This window comes from Acinonyx jubatus, chromosome D1, assembly GCF_027475565.1.
Source record: "Acinonyx jubatus isolate Ajub_Pintada_27869175 chromosome D1, VMU_Ajub_asm_v1.0, whole genome shotgun sequence".
Taxonomy (NCBI): domain Eukaryota; kingdom Metazoa; phylum Chordata; class Mammalia; order Carnivora; family Felidae; genus Acinonyx; species Acinonyx jubatus.
This window is the reverse complement of record NC_069390.1, coordinates 68,426,638-68,442,281: the sequence shown is the minus strand read 5'-3', so window position 1 is coordinate 68,442,281 and position 15,644 is coordinate 68,426,638. Positions and strand designations below refer to the sequence as shown.

General features: G+C 36.3%; 1 protein-coding gene across 2 annotated transcripts in view; it reads right to left on the bottom strand.

Annotated features, from left to right (window-relative positions):
• Positions 1-1,944: 1,944 nt before the first annotated feature.
• TMEM135 (transmembrane protein 135) overlaps positions 1,945-15,644 on the bottom strand; it is a 252,596-nt gene continuing 238,896 nt past the window's right edge. For both annotated transcript variants that reach the window (XM_053203763.1, XM_015064047.3), the window contains 5 exons: positions 15,387-15,450; positions 14,322-14,398; positions 8,097-8,195; positions 7,240-7,307; positions 1,945-4,797 (listed from right to left, as the gene is read on the bottom strand). In XM_053203763.1, the coding sequence (XP_053059738.1) occupies positions 4,665-4,797; positions 7,240-7,307; positions 8,097-8,195; positions 14,322-14,398; positions 15,387-15,450 (441 nt within the window). In that variant the 3' untranslated portion in view covers positions 1,945-4,664. The remainder of the gene's footprint in view (positions 4,798-7,239; positions 7,308-8,096; positions 8,196-14,321; positions 14,399-15,386; positions 15,451-15,644) is intronic.

Genomic DNA, 15,644 nt, shown 5'->3' with positions numbered 1-15,644 from the left:
GTGTGTGCACTATTACAAGGATTTACAGGTTTGCAAGGACAAAGGATAAAGCCCAATACATGATTTCACTTAGGACACATCTGGAGGAATGAGAGGTGGAAAGAAAATGGAGAAAGCAATAGGAAATAGGAAATAAATTCTTGCTTCTTCCATGTAGCCACAGCAAGTCAGGTGATGTCACAGGGTTGTTGAGAACACAAGGACTGTCTTGAATTTAAAGGCCCCACATTCAAAGAAGCACCTCTTTCCACACATGTACAATTATCCTCCATACGTTCTGCCCAAGAAATGCAGAGCTATATCAAAAGCCACTGTCCCTGAAAATGGTTATTCCATTTTTATGATCCCATTACAGCCTCCCCACCTTCCCAGCTGCCACCAAAGGGAGCAAGAGAGTGTTGACATTCAAGGAGATAGTTAGTGGAATGTAACACCAGTTGGCAGAAAAAAGGCAATAGGCTTGGGGATGAGCGGGGTGGGGGTGGGGGGGCGGGCAACACAAGGTCAGCCAGAAAGATTCCAAGGCTGGGAAGGAGGAGAGAGGAGAGAGCTGGGGCAGAGGTGAAGGAGAGAGAGGCCACATCACAGAGTAAGAGAGCATTACCAGATATTAACTCTTTCTCCCAGTTAAGTCACTCATTTTTCCCTCATGTAAAGTAGCACACATCTTATTCCCCACAGCTGGAAGCTTAAGGCTATGCACTGCCCTGCTGCACTCCCAGGGCTGGTACATCATGGCCAAGTTCCTGCCCCTTCTCCACTTCCAGAAATCACACACCAGTGTCAGTCTCATGTCTTTGTCGTTACCCTTTTCACAACCATAGTGTAATAGCAAAGTCACCTGAGGCTACAGATGAAACAGAAGCACAGCCTCAGTCCTGGGGTCCCCATATCACAGGCTTGAGGGAAGAATCATAACCCCAAGATCTATGTCCACACCCCTGATCTCAGTCCCAGACACCCCCTTCCTCACCAATTCGACAAGAAAGAAGTGCAGAGCTAGCTAAGGCACCGACAGGAAAGGAGCTGTGAAAAGGAGGGTGCAGGCTTGAGGCAACTATAAGAACAGTCTCCTGGGCATCCACAAATAACTAATCTTATTTATTATTCATCACAGTTTCAACCCAGCCCTAAAGGAAACACTCATTTCTTACTCTTTTTCCTGTATGTTTTTCTTGGTCGTTCATTTTCAGTTATCCAAGTTCACCCCATGAAACTGAATACCAGGCTGATAAGCAGCAACAAGTGAAGGTATTAGGGGAGATGACGTTTTTCAGATATCTTAACAATTCAGAAATGAATACTTTTGTAAAAAAAAACCATCCATGTAAGAATGATCTTGTTGCTCTGTCAAACTACCTCTTTTAAAGTTTATTTATTTATTTGAGACAGAGACAGTACGGACATGGAACGGGCAGAGATAGAGAGAGAGACACACACACACACAGAGGGTCAGGCTCTGCACTGGCAGCCCCTGATGCGGGGCTTAACTCACAAAACCGTGAGATCATGGCCTGAACTGAAACCAAGAGTTGGACACTTAACTGACTGAGTCACCTTCTGTCGATCTACTTTCTGTCTTTACAGTACAGATAAATCACAGAAAGAATTCAAGGACTATAAGGGCGTGGCGGCATCTCTGATTCAAGGCAGTAAGAACACCAGGCCAATGGTCCCAGTGGGCCCGCCCCTCTGGCACTGCTGAGAGGCTTCTTGATCACCAGAGTGAGGGGGATGTGACCTAAGACAATGGACGAAGCTCTTTGCGGGAAAAGGAAATCGATTTTCATTAACTATACACTGGCAGGGGACTCAGAAACTTGGGACTGTGATACCATACAAGCAGAATACAATTTTGTCAGTATTAACAACTAAATCAAATGTCAGCCTAAGCACAGTCCACAAGGAGACGAATGCTCAAGCTCAACAAAGAAAATACTAGGACAGCTGACCAATTTGGGTTTAATCACACAAGACATGTTCAATATAGAAAAAAGGAAATTATAAAATCGGAGAGCAAAGAATAAAAAGATACAATTCTAAATAAAGTAACAACTGACTAAACTTCAGATGAGTACCAACAATAAACTACATATCAGCCAAGTGACAACCACGTGCACAGACCAAGAAAAAAGTTACCAAAGTGACCACAGAATTTATGAAACGGCATAACCGAACCAAAGGTTTTATTCCAGAAATGAGTAATAAAATGGTCTAAAACTATCTGACGAAACATTGGCAAGGCTTGAACAAATCGGAGACAATTTGTTATCTTGCAACCTCAGTCTTTACTGGGTTGGTACAAACCCTAGGATTTTATGACACAGGAAATAGCAGTGAAACAACCACACTACTACAAATACGCCGATGCACTGTTTTGCAGTCTACACATTAATGTTCGCTGTAACCAGTTCTGGTGGAAACTTAACATAGGCACAATTTCCTTAGTGTATAAATGGACTAAAAAAACCATTTATTTGACTTTATTTATGGTGTCACATGGTTTATTGATACCTGATTGGTTAGAGGTAGAGAGATATCATTTTGATTGTCTTCAGGAGCACAGACACAGTGTCTGTTTTCTCAAACAGCTACACTGTGCAGTCTGCCTCAATGAAATCAAATTGGATTTCTCTTTTCACCCCTGAAAATTCATTAATTATTCACGAAAGCTATACATTCATTATGTTTTGCTTCATGACGGTTATTTCATTTTACATTTTATATTAAAAAATGACTATAGCTTGAAAAAAAAAAGGAAATCATAGAAATGCACCTTTTGACAGTAAGATTTTACTAAACAATCTCATCCAATTTCGGTAGGATTTGCCTTTCAACATCATAGCCTTTTTAATGTTCATGAAAACAGCAATGTATGAATTAAAATGTTTTTCTTTTAAACTGACAGGAAAAATATTATAAACATAATTTCTAAATAAAGAAAATGAGGTACAGGAAGCAGTGCTTTCTTCACTGCTATAATACTTCATTTTTAAAATTAAACACAGTACCAATCATCATTTTGATTCCAGGAATAAAAACTGAAAACTTAATTTATTAAGCAATTTTGAAGTCTGAAACCAAAATGATTCCTTAACAGTATTGCCTAATAGACAAGTCAATTCTAAAAAATTAATCACAATGCAAAATTTTGACCTCATTAAAGTGGCTCTGTTACCACAGTATCAGAGTCTGTCTTTTTGTTGGGTTTCAATTTGCCATAACAACTGAGGACAGGATTACACGTGAACAGAAATATACAGGGCTTGGTGAAATTGAATACGGCAGATTAAGCATTTTAAAAGTCTGGGTTATAATTCTTGTTGCAACACAAGTTCTACTGCATAATTAATTTACAACGGCCCAAAACTTTTCAGCAACAAAATGATATTAAAAAAATATACCATTATCCCTATATGTTGCATTAACTATAGACATCATAACCACTTAAGCCTTTTATTAAGTTAGAAAAGTATGACTTTTCCCTGAAAAACTCTGAAGAGTAATCATATTTCAATCACAGCTGTCCCGAACTAACTCATAATCAACACTTACTACATTTTGTCACTTGTTTGTTCTAACAGGAATAAAAACAGTAAGTTTTTGAAAAGAGGCTGGAGAACCTGAATCCCATAGTGATGAAATGGACTTTTTAACAACTACTGGATTTTTATATTGTTTGTAGCTGTAAAATATCCACTGTAAAGGTGGGATGGTGGAGAGGGAACAAACTGACAAATTTGCCCAAACTACTTTTGATCCCTTCTAAGTCAGCGATGGCAGACAAACCGAGCTATGAAGAATTCAGTCCTTATAAATGCAAACAAACACCGTACACCTTCACGAGGTTTAAAAGCAACTTCATTTGCTTTTAAATATTCAAGTGTAATGCTTCTGTAAAATATTAAAACATACATTTCAGCTTTATCAGATATGTCAAATTCCATTTGCTCCTAACCTGCCATTAGTACATAGGCTCACTGGGCTGCCAGACAGCCCGACTGACCATGAAGAGAGATGAAGGTATCAGTGGAAGGGGAGCATGGATACCACGGCATTTATCCGAACAGCACAAGACCCGTCTTCGCATCCCTGAAGTGAGAATGGCCACTTTCTTCAATTAAATTTCTTCACACTAAAGCAGCATTGTCTGGGAAGAGTTACTTCAGTTCCATAATATTTCACTACTATAGTTACCAATTCAAAAGTTAAAAAAAAAACACAGACCAAATCCATGTACCCGTGATCCTTTGTATCCTAAAACATAGAAATATTCTTAGTTTTAACCAAGAATTATACTGGAATGAACTAAAAACATCTTTTAAAGTAATTTTAAGTATACTCTTATTTGTTACTACATTTCTACGTAGATTATTTAAGATTGCTTGTAGACATAATTTAATCAATAATATATCATAATGTCAACCACTACAAGTGACCCAGAATCAGATTCTGGCTACAGAGGGCGCTTAATTATTAAGCAACACCTTCCTAAAAAGCTTCTGTACTTCTGACTGGTAAGAAAAACTAACAAGAAAAGAGTATCTCTCATTGAAATAACACTGAAGTTCAAGCTCAAGACTCCTTCTTTGTGTTTCAACATAGTTAACTCTTCAGGATAAAATAATGAAACATTAAGTCACATTAATAAATTACAGTCATCTTCAAGAAAACTCGATGGGCAACTCTGGTGTTACAGTTGTATATCTTGGATCCAACCTAGGGATAAAATCCTGAAAGTGTTTAGATGCACCAGTACCAAAAACATCAAGGACTTTTCGGTTCATGACAGCAAATCTGCAAAACAGAGGACACAGTGAACAAGTATTTAATGAAGTTTATAAAATAAGATGATTCACTTGACCTATCTTTCATGGAGTGGGAAAACAGAAAAGATTGACGTGATGAAGAACTCAATGGCAGATTCAAAGTGGCAGAGTCACTTTGGTACTCTACCTCAAGATTCACTGTCTCATATTTTGTTTAAAGAGATCAGAATCCCTAGACCCGAAACCCCAGAAACCACCATTGTTATTTCAAACCCCTCTCAAGTTCTTTCCACCAGATTGTGTCAAACAGAAAAACAGATACATGACAATTTTTCTGATGAATGAAATCACAGGATATCAACAATAAAAGAGCTTAATATTTGCCAATGAGGCAAAGGTACTGAATGTAATTTCTTTCATAATTGACATTTTGATGTCTCACAATCCACAGAAAATACATCCGAATGTGTAAGTATTTAACAATTAAAGGGAAAACAGCATATAGGTTTTTAAATTTCTAATAGACATGATGAAGTAAAAGCATACCCTCATTTTATCCATCACTTAATTTAAAAGGTAAAATAATTTTTTTTACTTTTACTTTTATTTTTTAAAATTTACATCCAAATTAGGTAGCGTATAGTGAAACGATTTCAGGAGTAGATTCCTTAATGCTCCTTACCCATTTAGCCCATCCCCCCTCCCACAACCCCTCCAGCAACCCTCAGTTTGTTCTCCATATTTATGAGCCTCTTCTGTTTTGTCCCCCTCCCTGTTTCTATATTCTTTTTGCTTCCCTTCCCTTGTGTTCATCTGTTTTGTCTCTTAAACAGATGCAGAGAAAGAGGATCTCTTTTGCATTGTTGGTTGGGAATGCAAGCTGGTGCAGCCCCTCTGGAAAACAGTATGGAGGTTCCTCAAAAAACTAAAAATAGAACCACCGTAAGACACAGCAATTGCACTACTAGGCATTTATCCACGGGATACACGTGTGCTGTTTCAAAGGGACACATGCACCCCCATGTTTATAGCAGCACTATCAACAAAAGGCAAAGTATGGAAAGAGCCCAAATGTCCATCAATGGATGAATGGATAAAGAAGATGTCATACACACACACACACACACACACACACACACACACACACACACACACACTGGAGTATTACTCGCCACTCAAAAAGAATAAAATCTTGCCATTTCCAACTACATGGATGGAACTGGAGGGTATTATGCTAAGTGAAAATAATTTTTAAGGACATATATTTAGCTAATGTGCAGGATGAACCCATATCTCTATGCCTGATCCCAAGCATTTCTTCTGGGGAGAAGACAACAGGGTTAATTTTGAGCCAATGGCGACCATCACTATTCCAGGAACGATAAACGTAACTTTCGGTGCCTTTCCAAAGTTAAGTTCCCTCCCAAAATAATCAACTGCTTAAACTCCTTAATGGGCAAAAATCTAAATGACAAAGAAATAAATGATTAATAATAATAATATAAAGGATGCAGTCTCATGGCTAAGAGGAAGAATGCTAAAGCCAGACTGCCTGGCTCACAGCCCACAGCTCTTTTATTTGCTAGCTGTGTGACTCTGGCGAGCTAGCTGACCTCTCTGTGCACCTCAGTTGACTCAAATATAAAACCAGGATATTAATAGTACTCATCTCATAGACCCATTCTAAGGATTAAACACATATGCATGTGTACACGTGTTGTATGTGTATGTCTGGGACACAGTACAATACTATACAACTGCTGGCTATTAAAACTACGAGTGATAATAATAACAGCTACAATTTATTAAGTGCTATTACACAACCATACAAAGAATGTATTACTGTTTCATAGTAGAGAGTGAGAAACTGAGGCTCATGAGGTAAAAAAACTTTCCACCAATAACACAGCTAAAGTTATCAGAGCCAGAGTCAAACAGAGTCCATGGTCTCTCTAGTAGGTCAAGCTGCCTCCCAAAGAACTAGATCAAGATCAGAAAATCCTAACTAAAACAATAAAGAACATGATAATAAAGGCAAAGGAAAAGTATTCTTACAGAATCAAGCAAAAGAATATGATTATTTTTCTCCCACTGGAAATCATTCGATTATTTAGGAATGATTTCTAATGAATCTGCTGAGTATTTCTAATCAAAAAGAAGAGATCAAAGATTATAAAAGTGAGACTTAAGTGTGTTATGTAGCAACTAATTAGCAATTTTCAAATCAATACAGTATTTTCCCACAACATTTAAAATATCTAAAATAATACAGGGAAAAGAAAAGTCAAAATAATGTTACCAAAAGAATACCCCATGTTATACATATTAAGTTGGACATATTTGATTTACATGTAGATGCTTACTTTATCACTGGAAGAATATTCCCTCAAAAAGATGAAAAGATTCAAAATCTTTTTAGGGGGAAAATGCTTTTTTTTCTATGGTCAGGTACAACATCTCAGTCACTTACTTGCCCTTGGTGAGTCTTAAAAGAAACTTCCAGTAAGATGGTCGCAAAGTCTGAACTTCCATCACAGCCTAAGATTAGAGTATTCAATTTGAGACTTCTTCAGTAAAGAGCAAATATAATTAGTCATATTAGGCAACAGAGCACTTTTTTATTTTTATTGCTCATTGTATTTTAAAAACAACAGTGATGATAATAACGAAAATATGTATTTATGTTTAACTTGACAACTATCAAGAATATTGCTTATGAAATAATAGTTGAGTTAACTCATTATTATCAGGAAAGCATTTACTGAATATTCATTAGATAGCTGGTACTTCCTTAGTTATAATAAGTTTATACACTTGGCAGCATTACTCTGAAAAAGTGCAAATAAAAGTGGTCCCCCCGAATTTTGCAACAGTCCTAAAACCACTAACATCAATAATGATGATTACATAATTTAAAGAAATTGAACAATGCTTCTAATAGACTAGATCCCACCTCTATCCTCGCTGCCTGAGTAATATGGGGGAAATGCAATTATTCTTATTTATGCTCATGGTATCTGTCTTCTAGTAGAAGTATAACTAAAATAGGCATTCTAGCCAAGGTACTAGTGTAATAATTTGCCTATAAATTGCACTCAATTTAAACCTAAAAATTATTGTGTTCAGAAAATTTTAAAAATGATCTAGCCCATTAAGTTAGCATGTTTACTGATTTGAAACTTGCAAGCTATCTTGGTAAAAAAATAAAAATAAAAAATAAAATCTAATCCATAGAAATTTTCCCAGGTCTTTATTGCCTACCCCCACCCCCCCACTGATTTAATGTAAAGAAATAATTCATTTCTCATATCAAAAAGCTATACTTACTGCCTGGAAGCAAATTGCTGTAGAGATGGAATAGATGATAGTATCTGCATGGGGAAAATAGGGAACCTTTCCTGCTTCAATGCCTTTGAAATACATTGTCTGTAGAACAAACATAATGTAAGATTTAGAAATAAACCCACAACTTTAAATAGCATTAACAATAGAGTGGAGCAATAGACTCACTTGCTATCTACAACTATTTTGTCTACCTTCCAAACCTAATAATCCTTTCTGAGCTCAAATTGCAGGTTGCATCTTCCATGACATTAGTTAAGTGTCAGCCTTTTCCTTCCCTCATTCCCTCACCCCAAACCGAGATACCAGTAATAATGCTTTTCTGTGAATATAGTAACATTGTATTTCTACTTCTTTTATATCATTTATACCTCAATGTTTGTTTGTTTGTTTGAAGTTTGCCTTATTCTGAGTTTATCTTATTCTGAGATAGAGTGCACACAAGTAGGGGAGGGGAAAGACAGATAATCCCAAGCAGGGTCTGTGCTGTCAGCACAGAGCCCGACACGGGGCTCGATCTCACGAACCGTGAGATCAGGACCTGAGCCAAAATCAAGAGTCAGACGCCCCACTGACTGAGCCACCCAGGCACCCTTCAATGCTTTTTGTATAATCCTCAGGTCTCCCTTCCCTGCTAGATCTAGTCATTCACTCATTTATTCATTCATTCATTCATTCATTCATTCATTCATTCAACATTTAATGCTGTTAACACTATGCTAGGAGCTAGGAATTTAAAAATGAATACAATAACATCTAAGTTAGTGCATAAGAGAAATAGCTAATGCACTTAGATATTTAACTATATATATGTTTAGTGTGTGTGTGCATTTTTTGCCCCCCCCCCCCCGAGGACGGAACAAACTGCTCTGCCTAGAACAAAGGAACAAGGAGAATTTCAGAAATGACTACATTTGAATAGTGCTTCTCAAACCACCTGCAGTGAAGCAACACTTCAAAAATTTTTTTTCCAATTGCCATAGCTTGATACTTTTATAATACAATAAAAATAAATTACTAAAAACTCAATTTTAAAAACACAAAGTGAACCAAAATTTCACTTTTGTATTAAAAAAATAAATTACTCTGTCAAGTTGCTACAGAAGTTTCCAAATGCTTACTCTCTATTTCTATGCTTACTATGAACTGGTAATAAACAGGTCATGGACTGGCACTAGTCTGCTGTCCACACTTCCAACAGTGCTGCCTCCTAAGAGGCCTAGGATTAACAATGAGATAAGAGAGAAAAAGCAGAAAACGCAGGGGTAATGAACTGGGTGAAAGTACACAGTACATATGGGGAAGGCCCAGCTAATTTATATGGATAGAAGATGTAATTATTCACGGCAATAGTTTCTCTGAAACATGGGAAAGCTCAAGTAGAACTAGTGAGAAAAGAAGAAAGAACCAAGAGAGAATGATGTTACAATCAGCTGGAGGAAAGTTCAAGAAGACATGGGTGGTTCATGAACTAAAGAACATGAAATAATTTTTCCCCAATCTGGAAGATATGTACAAAAAGCTACACTCTACTTAGGAAAGAAGATATTCATGCACCACTATTTTGAATATACTATACAGTATATTACAAGGTACAGGTATACTGTAGTGTATTCATGTTGACAAAAATGAAATTCAGATGTGGTAGAATAGCATCATAGAAACATTATATAACACAGGTATCTCCTGAAATATGTAACAATTGTGTTCCTAATTTCTTATAATAAACCTTATCTATTGAACCAGATTCTAAGTTAATGAAGGGTGGGAACCATATCCCATAGTTCTATATGCTTACCAGCACTTCATACAGTAGTGGGAACATAATAGATATTCAATATATACATCTTGGAAATAATTATTTCCAAGATAAAAGTTATCTAGTCAGCTGATTTTTATTTAATATTCATTATATAGTAATGCAGAATTTTAATATAAAATTAACTTCAATCATAGGAAAATGATTGCCTATTACACCACAGTCATTAATTCCACAAAGGACCTATTAGTAAGCTTACATTTGTAATTTCCTAAATTAAAAATAAATTCTTATCAGTGCATTTTATATCTAGTTTCTTCTGCCAAGATCAAACATGGTCTGTTGATATAAGAAAAGAGCTATGCCAAGGTGCCTATGTGGCTCAGTTGGTTAAGCACCTGACTCTTGATATTGGCTTAGGGCATGATCTCACAGTCCTGACATCAAGCCCAGCATGGAGCCTGCTCAAGATTCTCTCTTTCCCGCTCCCTCTGCCCCTTCCTTGCTTGTGTGCACTCTCTCTCAAAAATAAAAACAAAACTAAAATAAAAATAAAATAAAATAAAAAAATTTTTAATTTAAAAATAAGTTAAAAAAGAGCTATGTCATTGCTTGGCCTAAAAAACTCTAGTCATGTAGGGAAGCAGCTATAAAATACAGGTTTTACAAACCAGATCTCAATATCGGATTCTCCCTGTGTCAAAGAATGTATTTTTGCTAGCTAGGGGATATTTTCTTTCTCTGACACTCCTTTTCCTCTCCATTAGCAAGTCTTGTCACCCTTACCTCCTAAACATATACCAAGTCTGTGTATTTCTCTCTATCCCTACTGCTACTATACTGGCACAAGCCATCATCTGTCTGAGACTAATTGTTCTCCCAGCTTCCAGTCTTGCCTCTATTCCATTCTTTATATAATAGCCAGAATGTTTTCTTCTTCTTAAAATGTGAATTAAATCATGCTATTTCCACACTTAAAACTCTCCAATGACTTCCAATTGCACTGAGAAAAATATCAAACTCACATTCTCTCTCTCTCTCTCTCTCTCTCTCTTTCTCTCTCTTCCCTACACACACACACAGACACAGACACACCTGAATAAAGCAAGTATGTAATCCTCTTAATATCATTAGGGCCACAGATTTTCAGTGAGATAAAATTTTTCTTCTCTTTTTTTAAAATTTTTATTTATTTGTATTTTTTTAGTTTTATTTTTTTAATTTACATCCAAATTATTTAGCATATAGTGCAACAATGATTTCAGGAGTAGATTCCTTAATGCCCCTTACCCATTTAGCCCATCCTCCCTCCCACAACCCCCCCAGTAAACCTCTGTTTGTTCTCCATATTTCAGAGTCTCTTATGTTTTACCTCCTTCCCTTTTTTTATATTCTTTTTGTTTCCCTTCCCTTATGTTCATCTGTTTTGTATCTTAAAGTCCTCATATGAGTGAAGTCATACGATATTTGTCTTTCTCTGACTAATTCCACTTAGCATAATATCCCCTAGTTTCATGCACACAGTTGCAAAGGGCAAGATTTCATCCTTTTTGATTGCCGAGTAATACTCCATTGTATATATATGCCACACCTTCTTTATCCATTCATCCATCGATGGACATTTGGGCTCTTTCCATACTTTGGCTATTGTTGATAGTGCTGCTATAAACATGGGGGTGCATGTGTCCCTTCGAAACAGCATACCTGTAACCCTTGGATAAATACCTAGTAGTGCAACTGCTGGGTTATAGGGTAGTTCTATTTTTAATTTTTTGAAGAACCTCCATACTGTTTTCCAGAGTGGCTGCACCAGCTTGCATTGCCACCAACAATGCAACTTTCTCCACATCCTCACCAACATCTGTTGTTGCCTGAGTTGTTAATGTTAGCCATTCTAACAGGTGTGAAGTGGTATCTCATGGCGGTCTTGATTTGTATTTCCCTGATGATGAGTGATGTTGAGCATTTTTTCATGTGTCGGCTGGCCATCTGGATGTCTTCTTTGGAGAAGTGTCTGTTCATGTCTTGTGCCCATTTCTTCACTGGATTCTTTATTTTTTGGGTGTTGAGTTTGATAAGTTCTTTATAGATTTTAGATACTAACCCTTTATCTGATATGTCATTTGCAAATATCTTCTCCCATTCCATCAGTTGGTTTTTAGTTTTGCTGATTGTTTCCTTTGCTGTGCAGAAGCTTTTTATTTTGATGAGTTCCCAATAGTTCATTTTTGCTTTGGTTTCCCTTGCCTCCAGAGATGTGTTGAGTAAGAAGTTGCTGCGGCTAAGATCAAAGCGGTTTTTGCCTGCTTTCTCCTTGAGGATTTTGATGGTTTCGCTTCCTGCCTTGCATTTAGGTCTTTCATCCATTTTGGGTTTATTTTTGTGTATGGTGTAAGAAAGTGGTCCAGTTTTCCCTGCATGTCGCTGTCCAGTTTTCCCAGCACCACTTGCTGAAGAGACTGTCTTTATTCCATTGAATAGTCTTTCCTGCTTTGTCAAAGATTAGCTGGCCATACGTTTGTGGGTCCATTTCTGGGTTCTCTATTCTGTTCCATTGACCTAAGTGTCTGTTTTTGTGCCAAGAGATAAATTTTTTTCTAAAATGAAGTCAAATAAATCTATAATCTTAACTTTGAATTGGAAATATCAATATGCTCATTATTTTCTCTTTCTCTAAAAAGAAAGGGGGGAAAAGGATTCTCTAGCTCTTTTTACTGGGAAGGCCAAAAAATAATAACTAGCCTAGAAGCAAGAAGTACCCAAGTACCCAAATTGAAGTCTCTAAATACCATTTCCCACCAAAAGAGTAGGGGTCATTGGAGAAAAGACTGATTCTGTTTCTAGGGCAGGAAATGTCCAAAATGAGCCTGGACCATTTTGTTTTATCACAAAGCAAGAACGTTTTCAGAGATATTGGCATTATATAAAAAAGAAACAGAAGTCAACTCGAAGAGGCTCTCATGGTCAAAGATAGTGTAATTCCTGGGTTGAAACAAGACCAAATATTCTAAAATTTACATCTTCATAATGACATTTAAAAATAAAGACTCATAAATAAGTCAGTTTTGCAGAATGCTAGGGGCCAATTCATTCTGAACACTGGTAAGTAAAGGGAAGTAATCAAGCATTTTATTATGACTTTGTGAAAAAATCAAACTATTTCAGAGTAAACAAACAGTTGAAAAGGGAAAAGTTTTTTTTTAAAAGAACTCATGGGGCACCTGGATGGCTCAGTTGGTTAAGCATCCAACTTCAGCTTAGGTCATAATGTCATGGTTTGTGAGTTCGAGCCCTGCATCAGGTTCTCTGCTGACAGCTCAGAGCCTGGAGCCTGCTTCGGATTCTGTGTGTCCCTCTCTCTCTCTGCCCCTCCCCTGCTCATGCTCTGACTCTCTCTCTCTCAAAAATAAACATTAAAAAAAGATTTTAAAAAATCTGCACAAGTAAATAATTAGAAGAAACAATAATGTTATAATATCATTTTGCAACTGTCAATGAAATAATAAACCCTGGTAATGATTAATAATGGGTGCTACAACAATTAAGTGAAAGCCTAATGGGGAGCTTTATGTTAGTTGTATTAACAGAGCCCACTGATCAATCTTAGCATCACAAAAAGAGACACAACTAATGTGCTTCCTAATGTGATGCAATAGGAATTCATACACATAGTAAACGTGAAGTATTTCTGTCCCCTCCACCCCCTAAAAATTGAAACTGAATTGCTTAAACCTCTATATCTAACAAACAGTTCATAGGAAACACTTGGGTTAAAGAAACATATTAGTATCACCAGTAAGGATATAAGTAGCAAAATCCAAAATGTGGGAAATTTCCCAAAACTAATAACATAGATCTTCAACAAATAAATGGCAAGGAAAAAAAGAAAGGGGGTTAGGGGGAGGAGGTAGCTGTTAAAAACTAAAAGAGACTTTGGATCCCAATTAAAACAGATTGCAGAAGATATCTGTGAGATATGAGAATATAAGCTCTAATTGGATATATGATAATATTAAATTACTAGGTTTTTTACATGTGTGACAATAGTATTTTGATTGTACTTTGGTAGTAGTGTTGATTTGTTTTTAAGGAGTCTTTATCCTTTTAGCCATAGTCTTTAAGGAGTCTTTACCTTGAGTTATTTATGGAAGAAGTGATATGTTGTCTGGGATTTGCTTTAAATTAATTCAGTACTTGTGGGGTTGGGACAGTACAGGTGGAATAAACTGGTCACATGTTAACTGTTGAAACTGTATGATAGGTACACGAGAGTTAGTTACTTTATTCTTTCTACACTTGTGTATATTTGAAAATAACACACATAAAGAAAGAAGAAGAAACAGGAGAACTGACTTTGTCAGTACTTTTATAGGATTGACTAGCCCTTGTAACTGGGATATGGAAGGCTCTACATCCTTTAGAGCTGTGCATGCATCAAGATGTTTGCTTACCTCTACCAACTTGGAAGCTAAATACATGGAAATTGTTGTACTTTTATAAAACATCATTGATACTCCTGCCAAAAAGCCTGAAACAACAAATAAAGCAAAACTGATCAAATCTCAAAGTATTTCTTTGTTATTAAGTCATTCAGAAATGTTCACTCACTTAAGTAAGACACAATCGATTTGTAGCACTGCCCTTTGTTATACAAAAATAAGGACAGTAATATATGTCATGACATTAAAATGAGGTGAATTTGATATCACACATTTTTAAATTATGAAATTGACTTTCAGAGTTAGGAACACACAGTTTTGACATATATATTACAAAGACACTTTATATTCTAAATATAACTTTAAAAACGGTAGTCTTAACAAATATAATGATTTTCAAAAATAATTTTTAAAGGTTATTGATACCATTTCTCATTTTAAGTGAAAATATTTATTAATCAATTCTTCTAACAGCTCAAATTACTTTTAGTGAGATCCTCAAACTTCTCTCCATAGTACTGCCTTTGTTCCATAAATGGGAAACAAAGGCAGAGGGAGACCCGGAATACTGGTAGCAGGAATATCACTAATAAATATCTGTAAACTGTCAATTTTACTTAAGTAGCATGTATGCTGTACTTGCAGAAAATGTTAATCTTGAGTTCTTATTTTTATGAAACTAATTAAGTTCTTTAAAAATAAAAATATATATGATTAAAATATATGTCACTTGCCAGTGGCAAAACCAGAATGCTTCAAGCAATATAACTGTGCTTCCATTAGTCACCAAATTTTTTGAGTTTTATGTTCTTTTATAACACATTCCCTAGGATTCCTGGCCTGTAGCAGGCCAGATACCCAAGTCATTATATTGCCATTTCAAAACATCAGATGGCAAGAATGCCTGGGTATGTTAAACTTGGCGCATACAAAATGTGTAGACTGGTCCCTCAGTAGGGATTCTATTATGGAGAAAAAGAGTTATACAGAAATCAGATGAATTTGGAAACTATTTCTGAGTCATTACTACCATGGATTGATGCAACAGCAGTAACTCTTGTGTTATCATTGCCTTACCAGCTATAATAGCATGCAATTCATCATCCAGGTTTCTGACCCAGCGCAGGAAGCAACTAGTACCCTACATCAAGAAGAAAATGCAGTGACTTCAGTTGTTTCATTTCTAGAAAACATGCATGTAACATCTATAATGAGTGAGTCACTAGCAGACCTTGATGGCAAATTGGTGATCTAAATCAAACTATTTTAAATATATGAGTTGGAAAACTATCAACAATAACCTGTTATAAAGTTATTGTTCTGGATAGACTCTAT